Source organism: Pleurodeles waltl, chromosome 2_2 (assembly GCF_031143425.1).
Source record: "Pleurodeles waltl isolate 20211129_DDA chromosome 2_2, aPleWal1.hap1.20221129, whole genome shotgun sequence".
Taxonomy (NCBI): Eukaryota; Metazoa; Chordata; class Amphibia; order Caudata; family Salamandridae; genus Pleurodeles; species Pleurodeles waltl.
The window spans coordinates 729,415,144-729,437,447 of record NC_090439.1 but is presented as its reverse complement, the minus strand read 5'-3'; the positions used below and the strand labels follow the sequence as shown (position 1 = coordinate 729,437,447).

The 22,304-nt window shown below is 43.6% G+C and overlaps 1 protein-coding gene across 14 annotated transcripts in view; it reads left to right on the top strand.

The window, feature by feature from the left end:
* The window catches only part of NCOA2 (nuclear receptor coactivator 2), a 1,057,595-nt gene extending 1,045,719 nt beyond the window's left edge, over positions 1–11,876 (top strand). For all 14 annotated transcript variants that reach the window (XM_069220319.1, XM_069220317.1, XM_069220318.1 and 11 more), the window contains one exon: positions 8,152–11,876. In XM_069220319.1, the coding sequence (XP_069076420.1) occupies positions 8,152–8,163 (12 nt within the window). In that variant the 3' untranslated portion in view covers positions 8,164–11,876. The remainder of the gene's footprint in view (positions 1–8,151) is intronic.
* Positions 11,877–22,304: the final 10,428 nt, after the last annotated feature.

Here is a 22,304-nt window from a genome sequence, read left to right as displayed (position 1 = left end):
TTAATTCCCACCTCAGGAACAGCTATTTCTGTGGAGCTCTGCAGCATTCTTTCTCTTCCACCTGCCTGTTGTGAGTGGCCCATCTTAATGTTTAGCTGTTATGGAGCCCTTGATACAACTATTCACTCTTGGAAGTGGACCCGGCTGTTGCATGATTTTCAAGATCAGAGTGTATTCTGGCTATAACGGTATTGCCTCCTGTGTCTCCAGTTAATTAAATGAGCTCTCATGTTTTCTGGCCCTCCTTGGGTACACAGCAGTAGACCTTGATCACTGCCTATAATTGTGGTTGCTTCTTTCTGAAGAGATGGTAAGAAATGGGCACAAACATTTTTTCATGGACATCATAAAAATATTTGCCCTGCTTTTTCCTGTTTCCACGTAATACCATTATATTCCTATATGTATGATCACAATCACATAGGTGCATGCATTGCTGGCAACAGAACAACTTTAAAAAATTGCAAAACATGGGTCAGCAGAATTTCTTGTCTTTGATTCAGACCTTTTTTGTCTTAATTCTTTGTCTTTTTCTTCTGTTTGATTTATCTGCATCCAGTTGTTCAGGGTTCTCCCTCTTTTTACATTCTTAAATACTCATTAACAATAATGGTTTTAAACCCATTGAAGAGCAAAGGATTTAAGACGCGTAGGAATTCAAAGAAAAGTTGAAAGTGGCTTAAAAATAATTCTAAGTTCCCTCAAATACTAATGACTGGCTCAATATATAATGCCAGATTTCCTGTAAAACTGGCGAAGAAGCATATACCATTGTATTATCTCAGTAAAAACTATTTAATCCATGACAAATGACTTTTTCTGACAAGGTTTCCTGTTGTTTTACTTATTGATAGTTATCTGCTGTTTTTCGTCCAAGATTGAATGGTGGACATCAGCATTGGACACTAAGTCACCCCAACCCGCAACAGCAGTAAAAGCTTTCAGTGCTCGGGAAGTTACAATACTTATCAGTGTTCAGAAATTCATAGAACAGCAGCTTTGTCAGATGGAATACATATCGACTCTCCACAAGTTGAAATGAATCCGAAAGTTCAAGGGTTAACATAATGAAGCACAGCACTACTTCACTACCAAGACAAGCGCATACCCAACGAGCTCATAAGAAAAATTCACTGGAGTATATTTGACGCTCCCAGACACAGAAGATCTCCGCCACTATGAAGGATAAAACAACCCTACAAATTATTCTAACACCTGATGGCAAAGTACGGCCAGGTTGAGCAAGGAGTTGACTAGTGATACAAGTCTGAATCAGTAGAGTTGGCAGTCTGCAACCCTAAATGCACCTAGAAATGAATGACTCTCACACCAGCTGCCAGGAGTGCTCAGGGTCTGACAAAAACTGTACCTCCTCTCCTGGGATATTGCAGAGGCCAAAACGTTGCTTCATGATGGTACAACTCCACGGAATTGGGAGATGTATGACTACATAGCTCTCCAGGAGACATGGGCAATGGATGCTTTACCGCTAGGAGGTTACATTCACCACTTTGTAAAGGCTGAAAATACTGAGTTGTATGGGAGACCAAAGGGCAGCATAGCAGTTGATGTATCAATAGCCTTGAATGTCTAATGGAACAACTTGTTGCCTGCTATCAGTGTTCCTAGACTGTTTTCACTGGGATCCTGCTAACCAGGACCCTAGTGATAGTGCTCTCACCCTCTACATTTAGTTGCCTAGGACTTTTGTGTACTCCACAATTGGCACACTAGTCGAGCTTATCCTTGTAAGTCCCTAGTATATGGTACTTAAGTACCCAGCATGTATTGTGCCACTCATGGGAACCCATGCAAAATGTGTCTGCAAGCCTGCCATTGCAGCCTGCGTGAAAAGGTGCATGCACCCTTTCACTACAGGTAACTGCACCAGGTCACTCTAAGTCACCACTATGGTATGCCCTCCTAGCCCAGAGGGCAGGGTGCAGGACCCCTTGTGTGAGGGCACCCCTGCATGAGCAGAGGTGCCCCTGCAAACTCCAGTTCCATTACACTGGACTTTGTAAGTGCAGGGAAGTCACTACTCTAAACCTGGGCACTTTTGGCATAAAAAAATGTCAGAATCATACCCCATACTGTTGCCAGTATTGGTTGTATGATTCCATGCACTCAGGGGGCTCCTTGGAGGATCCCCTAGTATTGCTCCTAGCAGTCTTCTAGAGTTTTCCAGGCAGCCTGTGCTGCTGCCACGCCTCAGAGTTTTCTGCCTTCCTGTTGCTTGACCAGCTCAAGCAGGGGAAGGCAGAACAAAGGAGTTGCTGTGGGAGAGGGAGGCAACACTCTCTCCCTTAAAAACAGGTGTTACAAGATTTGGGAGGGGTAGTCCCCCAAGCCACTGGTTTGCTTTGAAGGGCACATTTGGTGCCCTCCTTGCATAAACTGGTTTGCACCAGTCCAGGGACCCTCAGTCCCTGCTCTGGTGTGAAACTGGACAAAGGAAAGGGGAGTGACCACACCCCTTTCTATCACCACCCCAGGGGTGGTGCCTGGAGCTCCTCCAGGTGGCCACTTGATTCTGCCATCTTGAAACCAGGATGTGCAGAGGCCCCTGGGAGCATCTGAGTGGCCAGGCCAGGCAGGTGACGTCAGAGACCCCTCCTCATAGGTGGTCACCTTGCAGGGTGACCAAACCCTCTTTTAGTACTATTTAGGGACTCCCAGGGGGGTCGCGACTCTTGCAGCTACCAAGGCTTGTTGTCTCCTGCTCCAATTGATCTTCAGGCTCCAAGTAGCCCCGACCCTCAGCACTTCATCTTGCCAAGCACAGTCTCCTCTTTACTACTCTAGCGACGTGGGACTCCTCTTCAGGTGTGCTGACTTGGCATCACTGCGGCTTACTGTGCCTGCTGCCAGTGGGTTGCTGGTGGGGGTTGTGACTGCTTCTGTTGGCTCTACCGACTGCTGAGGGTCACCACGGCCTCCCCTCCAAGGGTCGCGTCCCCTAACCTTGCTGTTCCTCTTCTGCCTTGCAACTCTTCTCTTGCTCCTTTTGCATTTGCTAAGGCTTCTTGCACAACACCTTTTCTAAGTCCTTGGGAAGACCGCCAGGTACTTACCTCTGCTCTCCTGGTCACTTGGGGGGGGGGTTCACCTCTTGGGCTTCCTAGTTCTTCCAGCTCCCCTCTAACAACTCGATATCCTTTAGTGGGGGACTTCACTTCACATTCCACTTTGTTTAGTATAGGATTTGGCCCTACCCTAGGGCCCTCACTATTTTCTATTATTGCCAATGCTTGTTGGTTCTATGCTAATTTCTGATTGCTATTATAGATCTATTGTGTACTTACCTCCAGTTGGGAGGGGGGACTGCCTATAAGTAATTTAATGTTGTGTTACTATAATAGAGTATCTTTGTAACACTGTGTGGTTCTTTCATGTGTGATAAGTTGCTGTGACACTATAGTGGTATTGCATAAGCTTTTCATGTCTCCTAGGTAAGTCTAGGCTGCTCATCCACAGCTACCTCTAGAGAGTGCTGGATTCCTAGACACTGCTTACACTTCACTAATAGGGTTTGCTTGGACCTGGTATAAGTGCCAACACCATAGGTGTCCACCACACACCAGGGCAGCTTCCTGCATGACTTTAGCGCCAACTTAGACAAAGACGAAAAACTTATATCAGAAAATATACTTTGGAATGTGAGGCCACAGTTTAACCTACCATCAAGTCAAACTGACTACATAGGACAAAATCTAGTAACAGCTCTATTGTCCTTATGTATGAGGGACAATATTGGTAGAGTGAGCAAAGGCACTCCTCCAAAATGTACTTATCTTAGTGTATCTACGCGGTCCATACTCAACTGTAAAATTGTATCCCTTACGCTAATTCTGCATCTTGTGCAGTACTCAGTTGAATTCAGTGCACTCAATGACCATTCCTATGAATGGATACAATTTGGGATAAGCCTCACAAAGCATATCTTGGGATCGTAGAATCTACAAACCAAAAGTGCTTGAGGTGGTCAAACACCACTTTATTGGGTCTGCACAACAAAGCAAAATAATTAGTGGAGACCAGTAGAACCATTGCCTCACAAAGCATATCTTGGGATCGTAGAATCTACAAACCAAAAGTGCTTGAGGTGGTCAAACACCACTTTATTGGGTCTGCACAACAAAGCAAAATAATTAGTGGAGACCAGTAGAACCATTGCATATTATCCAGTAGACACTGGGACAGACTTCATCACAAAACTGACATTGCACGCATCACCAACAATGAGTAATAAGCATGTAGCTGGTGAGGGTTCCACAGGACTCTCGTGAAAAAGCCAGCTTTTGAAAGGGGAGTTTAAAAAAAGCTGTACGAAAAATAAAAAACATAGATACCCATCTTGTCTCATGGGAAAAAGTATGGGACCCGAGGGAAGAATGTAAAAAGCATTTATGGGAAGACAAGAACACGAAGAAAGTGTTTTAGACAAAATTCATCTTTAGCGCAAAACAGACAGATTCCAGGTCATTCTGGAATCCAGGGAGCAGCCTGGGTGGACTACCTGACCCGAATGTTTGAGGGTGGCCCCATGTCTGAATCGTCAAATGTAAGGATCAACATGTCTTAATAATGAATGGGGCAGCAACGGTTCCCAAGATGGAGTAGAGGACACATCAAAGGAAATATACACTGCAACCACCACCAGAGGTAGTGAGTACAGCACTGACTCAAACAAGCAAACTCATCCTTTCAATTCGCCTGACAAGTTAAAAAGAAAAATGATATTCAAAGGCAGAAGAGATGGAGGGCCAGAATCTGAATCTCACAGGCCATTTTTAAATGAGACCCAGAATATTTGGCAAATCCTCTATCCATCTCATACCAAGAGGAGGAGTTAATAGTTAACATCTCATCGATCTGGCGTGGCTCCATTATCAATCCCATCTTCAAAGGCGTAGACAGTACTAATCCAGCAAATTACAGGCTTATCGCATTATTAGATGCAGAAGCAAAGTACTATGCATCACTAATCCTAGCAGACCTCTCAGAGTGGTCTGATAAGAACAATCAAGTCCCTCAACTAGACTGGATTTAATAGAGGGTTCGAAAAACATGTTAGCTATCGCCCTGATAGCAGATAAATGCAGGCAAAAACTTCAGCTCTGCTTTATAGACCTAAAAGCGGCATTTGAGTGTGTTGATATTGGCATGTTGAGGAGGAAATAAAGGGTTTGGAATATCCCAGAAAGAAAACTGTGAGGAATAGAACAACTCTAAACACAAATCTGGATTTGTGTCAAATTGGGGGATGGCTCCAGGATCTCAAGAAAGATTGCCACAAAAAAGGGTCTGAAGCAGGGGTGCATGTTGGCACCACACCTCTAACTTATTCATGACAGGTTTAACACCACAGCTTGACAAGGTCAACTCGCATTTACTGCGCTTGGGCCATCTACATTGGTCTCATCTCTCTTCTGCAGACTGTGGTTTTAATGAGCTTAACAAAAGTTGGTCTACAATGATCCCTGATTGAACTGAAAAACTACATTGTCACCAAGAAATTGGAAATACGTTTCCAGCGCTTAGAATATGGCTGGATGGAACACAACTTGGGGTAGTAACCAGTTACAAGTTCCTGGGTTCATATATCATACAGTAAATAGTTTGTCAGCAAGAGCAGAAGCAATATATGTAAAACAAAACCTCACTGGTATTTGCATTTTGTGCATTTGCTAAGAAACAGGAGGGCCCTTCTTTAAGCCGTTATTATCAATAATAGCAGCAAAAATGCTCTAGACGGTGGCATATGCAAGCTTTGCTTTGCAAGGAAGCCGGTTACCAGGTAACCGTCCTCAAGCGGGTGATCCAACTCCCTCAGAATGCTTCGCCGGAGCAGGTTCGTCTGGACTTCAGGCTTATTAAGTATTTTGGGAGGATGCACAGGTCCATAAAAAGCTGGTACAAGATCAGACTTATCAGAGACTATTCCCTGTTAAGTACATAATGGACGGCGCTTGAAAGTGATCCTCAGTTTTAATATGATAAATACTTTTTCAAGGCACTAAACTGGACGAGCACAGCTGAGCTTTGGAATAAGAATCTACCTTTTGCAACCTTCAAACAATAGCCAAAGTTGCAAAACAGCACTCTTATCTGGTTGATAAGAGTAGTTTTAGCCAGCGATCTCGTGCTTGGACGGTGCTTAAATATTATAAAAGTCTGAAGCCAGTGCCTTATTTAAGTCTCACATTTTCGGTGCACCTAAAAAGAAAATTGATGGCAATCCATTTTGGCCAACCCCCAACACTGGTTGACCAGCCCCCCTGGAAATACACTGGTGTAACATCATGCAGACTTTGTAGTTATAAGAAAGAGTAGTTTGTACATCTGATATGCATATGTCCCCACCTACACATGGCTCATGTCACTTTGGTGAAAAAAGGCATAATTGCCAGAGGCATTCGCACATGTAGGGCTGCAATAAGTCTCAACTCATGTGATTCCCAATTGAACTGTAAACTGATGAAATACCTATCATTATATGAGCAAGTAATTAACCGTCATACTTTGTAACTAAAACAAGCCCCGATCCATGTTCACTTGAAAGTAGGCCACATACTGCATTTTCCAGACGGAGGTTACGTTGAGTTTACTTCTGTTATAAATGGTATTCTTTTCTTTATGGGGGTCAGTATTCTACAGTTAACGGGAACTGGTGCATTTTTCTAATTTTACAGCTTTTTATACAGATTTTTATCATACCTGATTGAATAAATTATTGTGGGTAATAATTTGCTCTAACAGTCCTACTTACACAATATATTGATATCATGCGTTTTTAGTGGATACATAACTATTTCTATGTACACAAATAACATTGTTATACTTTTAATTAACAAAACAATCGAGAATTTGTGACGTTTTGTGAATGGCGAACAAGCAGTCAGCAATGGATTGTACCTCTCCATTTTAGTACATAGTTGTTTGTGTTATAGGCATGTATCTGAAAATGGAAGAATGGCTCAAGCCAGTTGTACATACCAAATAGCAAAAGGTGGTTAAAAGTGTTGATCTGTGAAAGAAGTATTCCATTTCAGTATCTGTGCATCTTATCACCTTAAAGCTGTATTCCTCAGTTGTTTGCTAATAGCATATCCACTGTCACTTAGCACAGCCCTTTAATCTAGTGTCAAATTTGGATTTGTCCTAGCCGGATTGACTGGGAGCAAAGTTAGGGGTAAGGGCTTCAGGCAGTGAGTATGAAGGTCAACTAGCCTACGTATAATCACCTGCAGTTGGCAGTTAGGACCAGTACTCCAAGCCGTGTGATTGGCTACCACCTCAATAGAATTTAGCTTCACGTTATATCGTAGTTCATCTGCATTTCTACGGCGTTTTAGAAAATGTTTCAGAAATGTGCACAGTTTTTTATCTATTATCACTTTTTCGGTTACTTCAAACTTAAATATTTCTTTCGTGCTTTAAACAATGAATTTGCAAGGAGTTTGACTAGCCTTTTCTCAATGAGGACACGAACTGCATTTTATGTGAACTCCTATAATATATATATATATATATATATATATATATATATATATATATATATATATATATATATATGCTGTTCCTCTTCCTAGACCTTATTATTCATATGGCTCCTGTGCTGTTAATCTGATATATATATATATATTTGTATTGACAATTTATAAATAAATGTAACCTCACTGGCCACTGTTACTGATTGTAGTGATGCGTGTAGATTATTTGTAGGTTTTTAAGTATGTTAAGAAATGATACTTTTAAAGCTTTCAAACCTCTTGAAGTTATAAATATTTAACAATGGAACACTTTTTTGTCACTTTGTACGCGGCAGCTAGCCTTGATTTATAATTATACAGTGTTATTGTAACTAGTTGTTATGAATAATTAATTGTCTAGCCATTAGTGCAGCCCTCGTGTATTAACTAGCCTTAGATAGTAAAGAAAACCTGCCAACTCCTGAAAGCAGACGCATCTCTGTACGGTATGGTTTTCGTTTTGCAGTGAGATACAGTTGAATTTACAGCTCGTCTAAGCTCCACGGCTGTTCCGTGTCTTGTGGTTTGAAGAACTTTGAATGTTTTCTGCCATTTTATTCGTTTTTATATTTGCAAATGGCACTAATATCATTCCTCGTTTTTTCTTGTCCTGCAGAAATATTGCTGACCCTCAAGTATGCCGGTAGTTCCTTTCTTCAGCTGATCGAGCCTGCCAGCTCGGATCATTCGTTGTCTGAAGAGCTCCGTTGTTTTGCTTTGACCAACTAGCCTGCCAGCCGGCTTTGCTGGAGGGCACCAGCGCTGTAGACCGGGCTCTGCCTCCCGGACTGGAGGTAGACTGTTGTCGACGGAGGAGCAGCCTCTTCCTTTGGCAGTATGGAGCTAGCGTTCGGACAGTCGCGCAGTCTGATCACAGCATTCACCTTAGTGCAACTTAGATCTCTCCTGCAAGTAAACACGGACAGGCAGTTCTCATAGCCGTTTCAGATGAATGTATTTAAGTGTATGTATTTAAGGCAACGCCAGTGCTTCTGTTCTGTTCTTGTTCAGTAGCGGGCACTGACTTCCCCGTGTTAAAATGTACCAGAAAAGGGGCTTCTCCCAAATGAGCAGTGTCTGACCCCACGAGCTGTAAACGCGTTTTCGGAGTTGTGTAGGGGCTGGGCTTTGGGGCAAAATGCGAGGGGTGTCGAGGAATGCGAATATGACTTGTAAGGCTGTGATGAAAGCGTAGGACACGTAAACAGCTCACAGCAAACTATTTTTTAATGGGGTTTCAGCTAAAACAGCAGTGCAGGCCTGCATGCTGACAGTTTACTTCATTGTATAAAGTAATAATTCTCAGTTGAATTAAATCATGGTTTTTAATAAAATATTTATGAATAAGTCTATAGATCATATGCCCAGTTCTTTATATAAAGATGTCGCTACAGTTGACCGTGCTGTTCCTCTTCCTAGACCTTATTATTCATATGGCTCCTGTGCTGTTAATCTGATCTTTTCTACTTTACCACAGTCGCAGAAGAAGGGTTGACATTTGGTGTTTTTCGAACTCTAGTGTTTTGAGCACAGATGCTATACCACTGAATTTGGAAGAGTCTTTTTCACTAGTTTTTTAATTTCTAATTTTTCAAAATAGTTTTTGTCTTACCAACGTTTTATCTCCGTTCCTGCTTGCCCCCTAAGGTATCCTGCTTGCCCCCTAAGGTATGAAGAGAAACGGGGCAATTTCTATGTGACATATTGCAATAGGTTTAATGATCATCCAACCTTTTGTGGGTGAGGGTTATGGGGGTAAGGGTGAGCTTAAACGCTGTGAATCCTAAGAGCATTTTTCAAGGTACATCTAATCCAGTTCACATATAAAGAAGCAATAATTTAAGTTGATGACAAATTGTGTTCCAATTGTAATTTTTTTTTTTTTTTTTTAAAGTTCTGCAGTGAATTCAGAATGAGGTACTTCAGTATTAAATTAGCTGTCTTCAAAGCATTGTCTTTTCTTTTTTTTTTTATGATTTTTTTTTTAGGGTTTGAAATGCCTTGGTTAGACCTAAGTTGTTGGCTAGTGGGTTTATATCCAATTATTGTAATTAATCTGCTCCTCTCCTTTGTTTCACCTTTATAAAGTGCAACGCTTGCAGGATCGAGTTCTGGACTTAATGTGTTTAATTTGTTTTTGGTATTAAAGCAATGTGGCATAATGTTTTTTTAGCCAGGAAGCTACATTTTTAGCCATGAAGCTACATCTTATATTGCCTTCTCCACAAATGTATTTTGTTTAAATTCCTTGTGCTGAGAAAAATACAAGGGTATTTGTGTTGATGATTCCTTCTTTTTACCGCTTCCCTAAGTTTTTGCACAAATGTCAAATTTAGTTGTCGAAATGCGGTGCATTTTGCTTAATGTCTCATATGCTGTGTATTTGTCATCGGCTTTAACCCATAATTTGATTGTTTATGTATTGCAGAATTCGATTATCAAATTTACTTCTGTGTGTTTGTAGTTATATTTGTATGTACATAAATTAATACATACATTCGGGAGAGACCGCTCATAGTTTTCCAAAGCATGTAAAGGCAATGTAAATTCATGGAAATCGAAATTATAATACCCTGTTAAACAAATTCACCAATACAAGAGGGCAAGTTGCAGTGATTCCTGCTATGCTTTTCTCTCTCGGCTCTAGAACCTCATCTTAACACTCAGTGTTCTTTGTAGTCCATAAACACGCAATCTCACGTTTGAAGGACAGATTTAATTTACATGTAGATATATATGTTCATAAGTATAAATACATGTATGTACATGTGCACACACGGATCTACAAATGTATGTACACAAAGGAGCAGATTGAATTTCTTCCGGGTCTAAGTGTAAATGGACTATACAATGTTTGTGCTCGATTGACTGCCCGTGCTCGATGCTAATGATCTAATATATATTTGAATTCTGTAGTGTAGAACACAAATATTTCACATCTGATATAGTAAGAAAAAAACAAACCCTGCAACAAGTTTTAGTAAATGAAAGTCATCCGCCAGTGATTGCAAGAATCTGCGCAGCCATGAATAAATTGTGTTCTTAGGTTTGTCACTTTGACTAGGAAAAGGAAGACATATGTTATCTTCTGATCATATTGATCACAGTAGGCATACAATAAAAGCCAAAATCAGCTCCCTTTTGCTTTCAGTATTTCCAGTCCTGTACAGCGGTTTTTGTTTATGGACTAAACAAACGATCAGTATTCAATCTCGAGTTCCAAAATGTGAAAGACTCATAATGTGAATGACATACACGCCTAAATTTAGTAGTGCAATTATTGCAAGTGATGATTTTCGATAGGAGAAAGACATTTTCTTATATCATTGGTAATCTGGATTTTAAAAAACGGTGTCCTTTATCAAAAGGCTATTTGGCCCGTCTTTATTGCAATCATTGTTTGTGCACCTGATATAATGCAATTTGTAATCAAGCTGTGCTAGGAATAGCATTCAGCCAGGCTCGGGCATTGGAAGAAGATAGTACGGCTCCATTTGCAGAACCCAAAGATAAAAAATTAGTTTTGAAATGCAACGTAAGCCATTTATTGTTGGTGTGACTTTAACAACTTTTCTAGTATTTGTATGGTAGTTTGGTGCCTAGGAGCATAAGCATTCTCTGCACACAGAATTGCTGTACTGTTTTTTTGTGAGATTTTTTTCTCCCTGGTGTTCCTTTAGAGATTAAAACAAATCTGTTCAGTTTCTTACTACAGGTAAAGCTACGTGCAAGAACCTCAAAAATGCTATAAATCTAGCATAATGCCTTAGATCTGTTTTTAAGTCTTGTATATTCCTACATAGCTGTCTGATGTATTATATTTGTATAGTGAATTGCGTACAATTTTGGAATAAGTACACGATCATGTAACTTTTCGGTTACTGAATAGAGTTGATGGCCACATTACTTAAACATGTCATTCATTTTTCCCTGCTAATTATTTTATTTGTACAGTTTGTTTTTCATGAATTTGCATTTGATATGTGTATACACGAAAAGATAATACAAGGATAAATAAAATTAAGCAATATAATACAAAATATGGTTCTTCAGGAGACGGCTTAGTGTTTCAAGTTGTGATTTATTTTCGACATAAAGAAGCAAGTTCACTCTGAACATCACTTTGTTCACCTGCGTTGATGTTTGTATTTTTATCGTGTGAGCAGTTTATGCAAAAGTAGATATATTCAGAGAACTTTTAAATACATTTATGCAAGTTAATATTGCTTTGCTGATGCTATTTGCTTATTTGATGTTAAATAATGCGATTGTAAATAAAGAATTCTGTTATTGTATCATTTAATAAATTTTAATGCCTTCGGGTTTTACATGGTTTGAGGATTTTAAGTGTTTTTGTGTGTTCATTACAACAAGCTCAGCAATGGTTATTTGCTAATGTTGGTATACTACGCTTAGAAAATAATTACTCATTAGCTAAATATAGGGATTTCAGTAACTCAATGAATTTTAAGTGTGCATCTGCTTGTTTGTATGCAGCTAATTATAATGTTCAAAATACTTCTGATGAATACTTCTAACTGCCAGTTCGGCACCCTTAGTCTATCCACAGGCAACAGGCTGGATTCTGAAGATTTAAAAAGCATCGCTCTCACATGCTGGTAGGTGGCATCATGCATCTTTGCACCAACTTTATTCCACCCTGGAAGTGACAGCATATAAGTACCATCCCTGCGTGCTGATATCGCTCCTTTCTTTCCGCGCCTTTGTACGTGGATCAGGAGCTTGCTCTCAACTTTTTCCTTGTCAGTCGACAAGTTTTCGTCAAAACCTTTTCCAGTGAGCAAGATAATTGTGTTGCCTCCAACTCCAAGGCTTCAGTCTTGCAGGGACTGGCGCAAACAGATGTCTGCAACAGATCCCCATGAGGTTAATCACAGAGGGTTCTAGGAAGAAGACTGGCCTGCAGGGTGGCCCCCTGGTGACTGCCTACTTCCAAGAAAGCCCAGAACACCCTCACTAAGGTGTGCACCGGAGGACCCAGCACAAGGTAGAGCAGGGGGAGAGAAGTCCCAGCCTTCTAGTGCCACCAGAAGGCTGTCGCCGCTCATGCTGCAGGGAAACGGAACATCCAGCTGGCTGAAGCTGGCTGGCGAAGCATGGGCGGCCTAACAGTTGGTGAGTTTCGCCTGTTTTGCTAGAAGGCTGATGCATGTTGGATCATTTTAAAGAAAGTTGAGCGATGGTGCATTCCCTAGGCCTTTCTAACCCTGAAACACCGTATCTGATAGACTTCTAGCTCCAGATTACTTTCTTTAGAATTTCAAAATTCAAAACAAAATTCAGAGTGTGCAATTCATCTAATACTGCCTGAGCAAGTTAATTTATTTACAACTTGTATGTGTTGTCCGGGTGTGTGCACAGTCCCAATTGGCACACCTGCTGTAACATGTATTCTAGCTGGTAGTGAATCCACTTCCTAGTCTCCATACGCACTATTCTATTCTATGATCCATAGGTTCACCAATTTTTAATACTGATTCAATTGATATTTCATCGTTCTATTTCAACACAGTTTTCTCATGTGCATTCTTTAATAATCTTATCGGTCATGCTTTTTCATTGACTTTTGCAATGACATTTCATATCTATACAAAGTAATTGTATACACCAAAACAATCCAATTCTGTCATCTGGTGATTTCTCTGACCCAATGCATTTCTGTCGATGGGACCCTTCATCAAGGGTCTAATCACCAGCCGTGCATTAAGATATGCATCTGTTTGCTGAATTGTTACTTCTTCATTCCGTATGGACACATGGTTGGCCATGTCCCATCTGCTTGTACTACCTGGAACTGACCCAGGCAGCATGCAGCATGTGCAGATGAGAACACAGCCAAACGCACTTCAGCAGGCTAGGAATCTGGGAGGGGTGACTGGACCTGAAGAATACCAGCCCTATATAGACCCTAACATGGACATCAGAATCCAGGGACATGCCCTCAAATGGATCACCTCATACCTCACCGGCAGAACTCAGAATCCGTCTTCCACTGTTCACCTCTGAACTACAGAAAATCATCTACAGAGTACCCCAAGGATCATTAATCAGCCCCACCCTCTTCAACACATACATGATCCCTCCCCCAGCCGACATCGTCAAATCGCACAGACTCAGCATCATTTCCTACACCAAATACATCAAGCTCATCCTCTTGTCAGAAGACCCCTGCACCACCAGAGCCAATTTCCACATATGTATGATGAACGTCTCCAACTGGATGAAGGACAACTACCTTAAACTGAACACGGACAAAACAGAAGTCCCCATCTTTGGGAACAACACCTCACTATGGAATGAGACATTGTGACCTATGGAACTCTACCCACACCCTGTCCTGACAGATCACGCTTGAAACCTTGACATCATCTTGAACAGCCAGCTATCTTTGAAGCAACAGGTAAACAGTCGCATCCGCCTGCTCCCACATTCTTTCCATGTTCCACAAGATCTTCAGGTGGCTCCTAGTCGACACCAGAAAGACCTCCAGTCAGGCCCTCATCACCAGGAGGTTGGACTGCGCGAACAATCTATGTAGGAATTACTGCAAACCTCCTGAAGAAACTACGGACACTACAAAGCACAGCAGCAAGATTAATCCTTGACATCCCCAGATACACTGGCTTCGATCCAGAAGAGATGCCAGTTTAAGATGTTGACTCGTGCATACAAAGCCCTGCACAACATAGGACCAGCATACATCAACAAGAGCATGACATTACACCAATCAACCAGATACCTATGTTCCCCCTCCCTCTTCCTCGCAGACGCTTACCAGATCCACCCAGCGAACAATGGAGGAGACACTTTCTCTCATCTGGCGGCGAAAGCTTGGAACAATCTCCCACTGCACTGTGGAACCACCTAATCACTCCAGAAATTTAGGAAAGGACTAAAGACCTGGTTGCTTGAATGAATCACCAAGCAGCATCCAGCAACGTTAGCACCTTGAGACTCTCACGTGTGATTTGCAGCAATTTACAAATGTTTGATTGATGGAGCCGAAGGGGCTGCTCCCTCCCCTACGTGACCACCCATCCCACCATCCTATGACAGGCTGACTGAGGATCATCTCATGGCTTTGCCAGGAAGTCTCAGTTCTCTTAGCCAAGGGAGCCGTAGAGAGGGTGCTGATGCCAGTAGTGGATCATGGTTGCTCTTCTCACTACTCTCAGGTGCCAAAAATGGACAGACCATTGTCCTATCCTAGACCCACGGCCCCTCAACTACTTCCTCAAGAAGAAGTTCAAAATGCCCATGTTAGCTCAGGTCCTGTCTACCCTGGACTCACGAGACTGGATGGTAGCAGTGGACTTGCAGGACATATTTCCACATTCTTGTCCTGCCTGCCCTGTGTTATCTGGGGTTCAAGATGGGCCACACATACTTCATTTGCTGTGCTCCCTTTTGGCCCTTCCATCACCCCTCAGGTGTTCACCATGGTGATGATGTTGGTCCCAACTCATCTGCGGAGATCAGGGGTGCCAGTTTTCCCCTATCTTGGCAACTGACTGTTAAAGGCAGGCTCTCATTTTTCCACCTCCAGACTACAGCAGAACTCTTGCATTCGCTGGGGTTCACTATCAACATGCCAAAGTTACACCTGACGCCCTCTCAGACGCTCCATTTCAATGGAGCTGTTTTGGACACAGTGCAGTTTCGGGCATATCCTCCAGAACGGTAAGTCCAGGATATTCAGGCTGTGATATACCAATGTTTCAGCCTCTATTATGATTTTTGGTGAGATAGATTCAGAGGTTGTGGAGACTCATTGCCCCCTACATCCTACTTGTGACCCATGCCCGCTGGTATCTGTGGGCTCTGCAGTGGGACTTGAAGTTCCAATGGGCACAGCATCAGGGAAATCTCTCCAACATGGTCCGAAATTCAGAGGAAATTGCAAAAGATCTGCATTGGGTGTTAACAAACTGCGATTGGGTCAGCAGCAGACCTTTTCCCTTCCCCAACCAGATCTCACAGTAGTGACAGATGCGGGACAAGTCATCAGGCAAAGGTGGAGATCAGAGGACTCTGGTCGCTGGCAGGATCCAGACTCCACATCAACCTGCTGGAGCTCCAAGCGATCTAACTGGCATTGAAAGCATTTCTACCCTCCAAGTGAAGGCTAGAATAAGTAATGTGGCTAACAACTCTAAACATGTCATTCATTTTCCCCTGGTTGGAGGGAGGGATCTCTGAATCCCACTGCAAATAAACTCTCCGAAGATGCCTAGTGGATCATGATTGGCGTCTCTGTCCAGAGGTGGCACGAGGTCTCTTTCAGCAGTGGGTAGAGCCTTGGTAAGCTCAGTCCCCCGCACCCCCACCCCCCTCGAATGTGCAATGTCTGCAGATTTGCGTGCTGGAGTTTGCAAGATGCCTCTTACTTAGAGACACTTTTCTTCTTGAGTGGAGTGCAGGCCTCTTATACACCTTTCTGCCCATAGCACTCCTGCCCAGAGTTCCCAAGTAGATCAAGAACAACTGGGCCTAAGTATTCCTTGTGCCTCCAAACTGGGCACGGAGATTCTGGTGTCCCAAACTACTGAGCATAGCCTTCCAATCAAACTTCCCATTTGAGAGGCTCTTCTGTCACAGCAGCTGGGGAGGGTTCTCCACCCAAACCTGTCCAGTCTCCACCTTCTTGTGTGGAAATTGAGTGGCGGCTGGTGACCGCTTTCAACCTTCTTCCCAAAGTCTGTGATTGCATCTTTGCAGCCAGGCATCCTGCCACCAAAATGGTGTACGCCTGTATAATTTGTGGTATGGCGTGTGGATCCTCTTTCTGCCCCCCCTTTCTCAGGTTCTCCTTTTTATATCTTCTATTGCCCAGCAAAGCTCTGCTCTGGGCACTCAGAGGCTACCTCTCTGCCATCTCTGCTTTCCTGCGGTTGCCTGACTAGCCATCCTTGTTCAAGTCCCCTATTGTAAATTGGTTTCTTAAAGATCTTGTACATCTCTTTTCCCCTTCACAATTTATCATGCCTCAGTGGGATCTTAATCTTGTGCTCACATTCATGATGTGAGCTCCCTTCGAGCCATCCATAATTGTCTCCTAAGGCTAATTACAATCAAAATAGACTTCCTTGTGGCGATTGCATCTACCGGGAGAGTGAGTGAGCTCCAGGCCTGGTCATCCAAGCCACCTTACTTCACCATTGACCCTGACAAACATATGCTTCGCACAAAAGCATCTTTTCTTCCAAAAGCAGTCATTCCGTTTCATTTAGGTCAGTCCATCACTTTGCCTACTTTATACGCTCCTCCACGTCGCTCTAAAGAAGAGCGGCAACTTCACCTTTTGGACCCAAAAAAGAGCATTGTGCTTGATTGAACAAAATAATTCCCGGTGGGGCAACCAGTGCTTCATGGGGTATGTTGGAGCAAGGAAAGGTTGGGCCATGCAGAGGCCTACCAACTCCAGAATGCTTTTTCCCAGCATTAAGATCTGCTACACATATGCTAAAAAGCAGCCTCCTGAGGGCTTGTGAGCTCATTCCACCAGCACTAAAGCTGAGGCCACTGCGTTACCATACGGAGTTCGGGTCATAGGCATCTGTCAGACAGCAACGTGGCCTCTCTGCATACATGCACAAAACACTACTGCCTGGACAGTCCAGTCCATAGGGATGGACACTTTGCCCTTCCAGTCCTGCAGGACTTTCTTGTTTGGCATTGGCCAGCAAAGCCCACCTCCTGGGATGTTATTGCTTCGGTATCTTAAGGTAAGGAATCTGTGGCTAGAAGTCTCTGTCAGATGAACAAGTTACTTACCTTTAATAACACGTTATCTGGTAGAGACTATAGCTGTATATTCCATACCAACTAACACCTTATCCCTGCTCTGTGAATGGATTTCTAGGAACAAGGCTACTTCCTTTTCAGGGCCCTAGATTTCCATGCCAATGGCCAGTGTTCTTCAAGGCTCTGCGCTACTGGTGTGGAAAGTCAAGTAAAGAAACTTGACGCCGCTGCACCTAGGTGGAGCCTATATAGGTGCAGCGGATGTCACTTAAGCGCAGATGAGGCTGACAATGCATGCGGAGCCGAAGGACACCACCTACCAACACACAGGGGTACTGCTCATGGCCCCTGGGTAAATTCTAAGGTAACATCTGCAGTTAGATATAGTCACTACCAGATAAGGCGTTACTAAAGGTAAGTTACTTGTTCATCAACAGCAGTTTGCTGACACCCCTCCCACCACCATGCCAAGGCCCATTATTGAACAGGCATCCCAGTCCTGGTTCGGGATCAAGCAAAGAACTCTGAGGTCATCAAGGGCAGCGAACCTCCTAGTCCCCCTCCCCTCAGGCATCCACCTCCAAACCACCTTAGTTAGCATTTAGTGACACACGTCCACCCTTGGGAAGGCAGAATCAGAAATGTCCTCCAAGGATGTCAAAATATAACTTTCAACAGGTTTCCTCTAGATCGTCCAGCAAGGCTATGCCACGCCATTCTTTTCTGACCTGCCACTTCCCACCCCGAACAGACCATCTTTCAGAGGAGCGGCTGTCAGTCTTGCAAGAAGTGCAGGCTGAGTTGGCCAGATAGCCATTGAGAGGATTCTGGCCCAGGAAATGACGACGTCTGTTATGTCCTCTTGTATATTTTAGAGCTCCGCCCTCTGAACACCTTCTTGAAAAAGGACAAAGGAAAGGGGAGGCTGGAAAAGATTCTCCCAGACACCACTGCCATGTGACTGCAACATGAAGGGCAGGGTAAGGTCCTGTTCCAGAAGGCACTTTGTTTCTGGAGTGCTACAAAATTTCTCTGGTCATGAACCATCTGGCGGGGTTTTTGAATTCCCATGAAAGACGAGACCTTGGTGGCTGGCAGATCATGTGATTACACCCCGAGGTGGCCCAAGGCATTCTCCAGCGGTGTGAAAAAACCTTGCTAGATTTTCTTTTACACGGCCAAGAATGAGCAATGTAAAAATGTTTGCTGGAGCTCCCAAGAAGGCTCGCTCTCTGAGACACATTCCGGATAGCGTTAAGTACAGGACTTTTGCACTACTTCCTACCACGCCTCTCGTGCCCAGAGTTCTGAATATGATGAGGTACGACCAGGCCCAAGTCATCCTAGTGGCTCTGGTTTGGGCCAGGAGAGTGTGGTAACTAACATCTGGGCATGAACATTTGTCCTGAGATCAGGCTAGAGGTTTGGGAAGACCTCCCGTCAAGGCAGCAGGGCACGATCTTGCACAATCTGCACCTCCATGTATGGAGGCTGAACAGCAGAAGTTGACTACATTCGCTCTTCCTCAAGAGATTGTGGATGCCATCCTTGATGCATGTTCCATCTCTTCAAAGTGTGTCAGGCGCTTGGACAAGTTTGTAGCTTGGTGTGGCATGTGCAGTACCAACCCAATACAGGCTATGCTGTTAAGGTACTGTTTGTTTTATCAAGGACCTAATGTAGGCACCATTAAAGGTTATTTGCAGCTTTTTTGGCCTTTTTATGTTTACCAGAGACGCAAGTGTAACCACGCTTGCCGGAATGACTACCTTTTTCTGCGCCTTAACCACACATGCTGAACTACAGATATGCGTGGTTAACACACAGAAAAAGGCAGACTGGATCAGGAGAGGACACAGTGAGGTAAGTGGGGCAGCTTTGGGGGGGTCGTTTTTATAGGTGGACGGTGGATTTAGGGCTTGGGCTTTTTTTTTTTAGGGGCGAGGTGAAGGTTGTTTGGGATTTTTTTTTTTTTTTTTTTTTTTTTTTTTTTTTTTAGGGTAGGGCTTAGGGTTGAAGGGGGTCACACTATTTTTGTGTTTTGAATTTAGTAGTGGGGTGTATTAAGGGCTTGGGGGGTGCTAATTGTTTTTTTTTTATGTTTTAGGGGTGGGGATGGATTAAGGGCTGTGGGTGGGGGGATTGGGCATTTTAGGGTAGGGGTTGCGCTATATTTTTTTAAATTTAATTTTTGGGTTTTGGGAGTTTGGTGGGGGTTGGTCAATTTTTTTAAAAAAAATTAGGGTCATGGGTGTGGGTATTGGGTATTTTAGGGAGGGGTTGTGCTATTCTTTTTTTTTTTTTTTTTTTTTTAGGTATTAGAAGTGGGGTGGTTTAAGGGGTGGGTATTTTAGGGTGGGGCTGCGCTTTGTGTTTTTTTTTTTTTTTTTTTTTTAATAGGTTTTAGGGGAGGGGCACTTTTGGGCCTCAGGGCGGGTAGGGAGATGGTATGATATAACCAGGCATGCTTTTAGAATAACATAATTGTTGTAAAAGCATGCATGCAAAGGCATGCGTGATGACAACGTGGTTCCTGCATGCGTGGTTTCATCATACATTCTACCAGATCAGCCATCCTTGTTCACATCTTCTGTTGTGATGAGGTTTATGAAAGGTTTAAGTTGTTTGTTTCTTCCTAATTTCTTTGTGATGCCACAGTGCTATTTTAATTTGGTCCTCACTTTCTTGATGTGCATGCCATTCAAACCCATGCTCAGCTATCCCATTAGGTCTCCTGGCTCTGAAGACTGTTTCTGCTCAAGATGACTATGGCTCATTGCGTGAGTGAGCTCCAAGCTCTCTCGTGCAGTCTTCTTAAACCACCTTTTTCTACCAGACAAAGTGGTACAGTGGACCAAGGCAGCCATTTTACCTAAAGTTGTTAATGTTTTTCATGTAGGACAATCCATTGTTTCAAAATAAGTTGTCCAACCTCACCCCTCGAAAGAGAATAATAGATGGCCTATCGGCTGGAGCATAAGAGTGCCAAAGCTGATCAGTTGGACGACCAGGTTTTTGTGACATTCTCTGGGGTAACACAGGCAAGGCAGCATAGAAAAGGGCTATAGTCCTCTGCATCAAAATGTGTTATACACTGGCCAGGATGCAGCCTCTGGAAGGATTGAGGGCCCATTCCACCAAGGCTGCTACAACTGCTCTAGCACACAGAGTGCTTGGACTTGACATCTGTCAGTCTGTGATGGGGGAGGGAATCAGTACACATGTTCAGGAAGCACTACTGCCTCAACAGCCTTGTCTGCTGGGAAGGGCATTTCACCCCTTTGGTCCTGTGGGACTTTTTGATCTGAAATGGTCTCCTCTTTAAAGGCTCTAATCTATTAATCTGCACATTGGTATCACTGGTTGTTGGTCTCTAGTGTCCGAGGGTGCGGCATGCATGCTGACATCAGTTCCTCTCTACACCTTCAGCTGGGCAGCTGAAGCTCACTCCTAAAGTACCTTGTCTCTGATAAAGTTATTATTCCAAATTTCTTTTTCCGGTGTGCAGGGGACATATTCCTACTGGAAACTAAGAATTTGACCCTTGTGGGGGCTTTCACAAACAGATGTCTGTGACAGCTCTCCATCATGTATGTCTCTGGTGTCTAGGGTCGTCTTATGACCCCAAGGCCTGTGTCGGCTATGCCCTGATTAACCGTAAAGTGATCCGGGACCATGAAGTCAAATTCTATGTTGTCAAACACTGAAGAAGGGCACGTACTTCTTGGTCGAAGTAGAGAGCATAGACCCCACTCCCTTTCTTGAGGCCATTCCCCCAAAAGATCCTTGCTCACATATACCTGAGGCCCCCAGTCAGCTACTATCAGCGCATCTATCTAGGCCACTGACTTTGCAACTCTGCAGAGTTTGTCCCGACACTGGAGCCAAAGCCAATTCAGACTTTGAATCCAGTGCCACTACCCACACAGGTTCCTGACAGCTTGACGCAGATTCTGATGTGCAGACGGCTGAGGAGGACCCAATTGCTTTGTCCTACTCTAAGACAAATCTGCCACAACCTTGACCGAAGTCTCATCCTATACCTGTTCTTACACAATGGATCCACCCTCATAGTGATTCACACAGAATTGTGTTGTGCCGCTACAGTGCATCTTCTCCCCACAAGCTGATACCAGCAGGATTCGCTTTCCTTGGGTGGTACATTTTATAGCGGCATAGCTTTCCCCACCTACCACCATCAGTAGGAGTAGCCTGCCACGGGCGGGATGAGCGGACTGCACAAAATGAGGCAGGCAGGAGGGCAGTTCAAGCATGCTAGCAGGTCGCCGTCTTCCTGTATGAAACTTAACTTCACGGTGACTAGCCTGCCGGTGCTGCCTCCCAGTCCTACATTCTTCTTCTTGGGGCAATGCTTGGGAACTAGCACAGCGTTCCCAGTCCAGACATTTTTCTCTTTCCCAGAGTGCTTCACTGAAGCCTTTGGGAAGGTCTATACACCCCAATCCAAAATGGCCGTCTCTCACAGACACCTTGGGGAAAGCTGCCCAATCCAAGATGGCACCTTGATGTAATTTCCTCTACTTCCCCTACATAAGAGGGCGTTTCTTTTTACTCCTTGCGTCGCAACGCTTTAAGTGTTCCTGTTAGTTTTTCTCACTCCTGCCTCTATTACTTATTTCCTTGGGAGTTTTCTGTCAAGGTTGCCTTTTCAAGTCCATCTTCTGCATTCTGGGTCTCCTGATTTTTTTTTTTCCTCAGTGCTTTCTGCAGTAACCTTTCTCGAGCTGTCCTGGCCCCTCTCTTCTGTCCGATTGGAGTCATTGTCTTCAAGGAGCTGTATTGCTCTTGGGCCTTTTTCTCCTACTTTGGGGCCTTTTCTGGAAGGCAATTTCAGCATAGGTGCTATCTAGGATCAGTGGAAACATAGCTCTTGGAAGGAGTCACTTCTGTCTCTTGCAGACAAGGACTGTGAAGATCTGGAAGTCCAGATCCGAGAACTTCATCTAGGTGTCAGATCTGTGACAAAATGTTGCTACTGCCTAG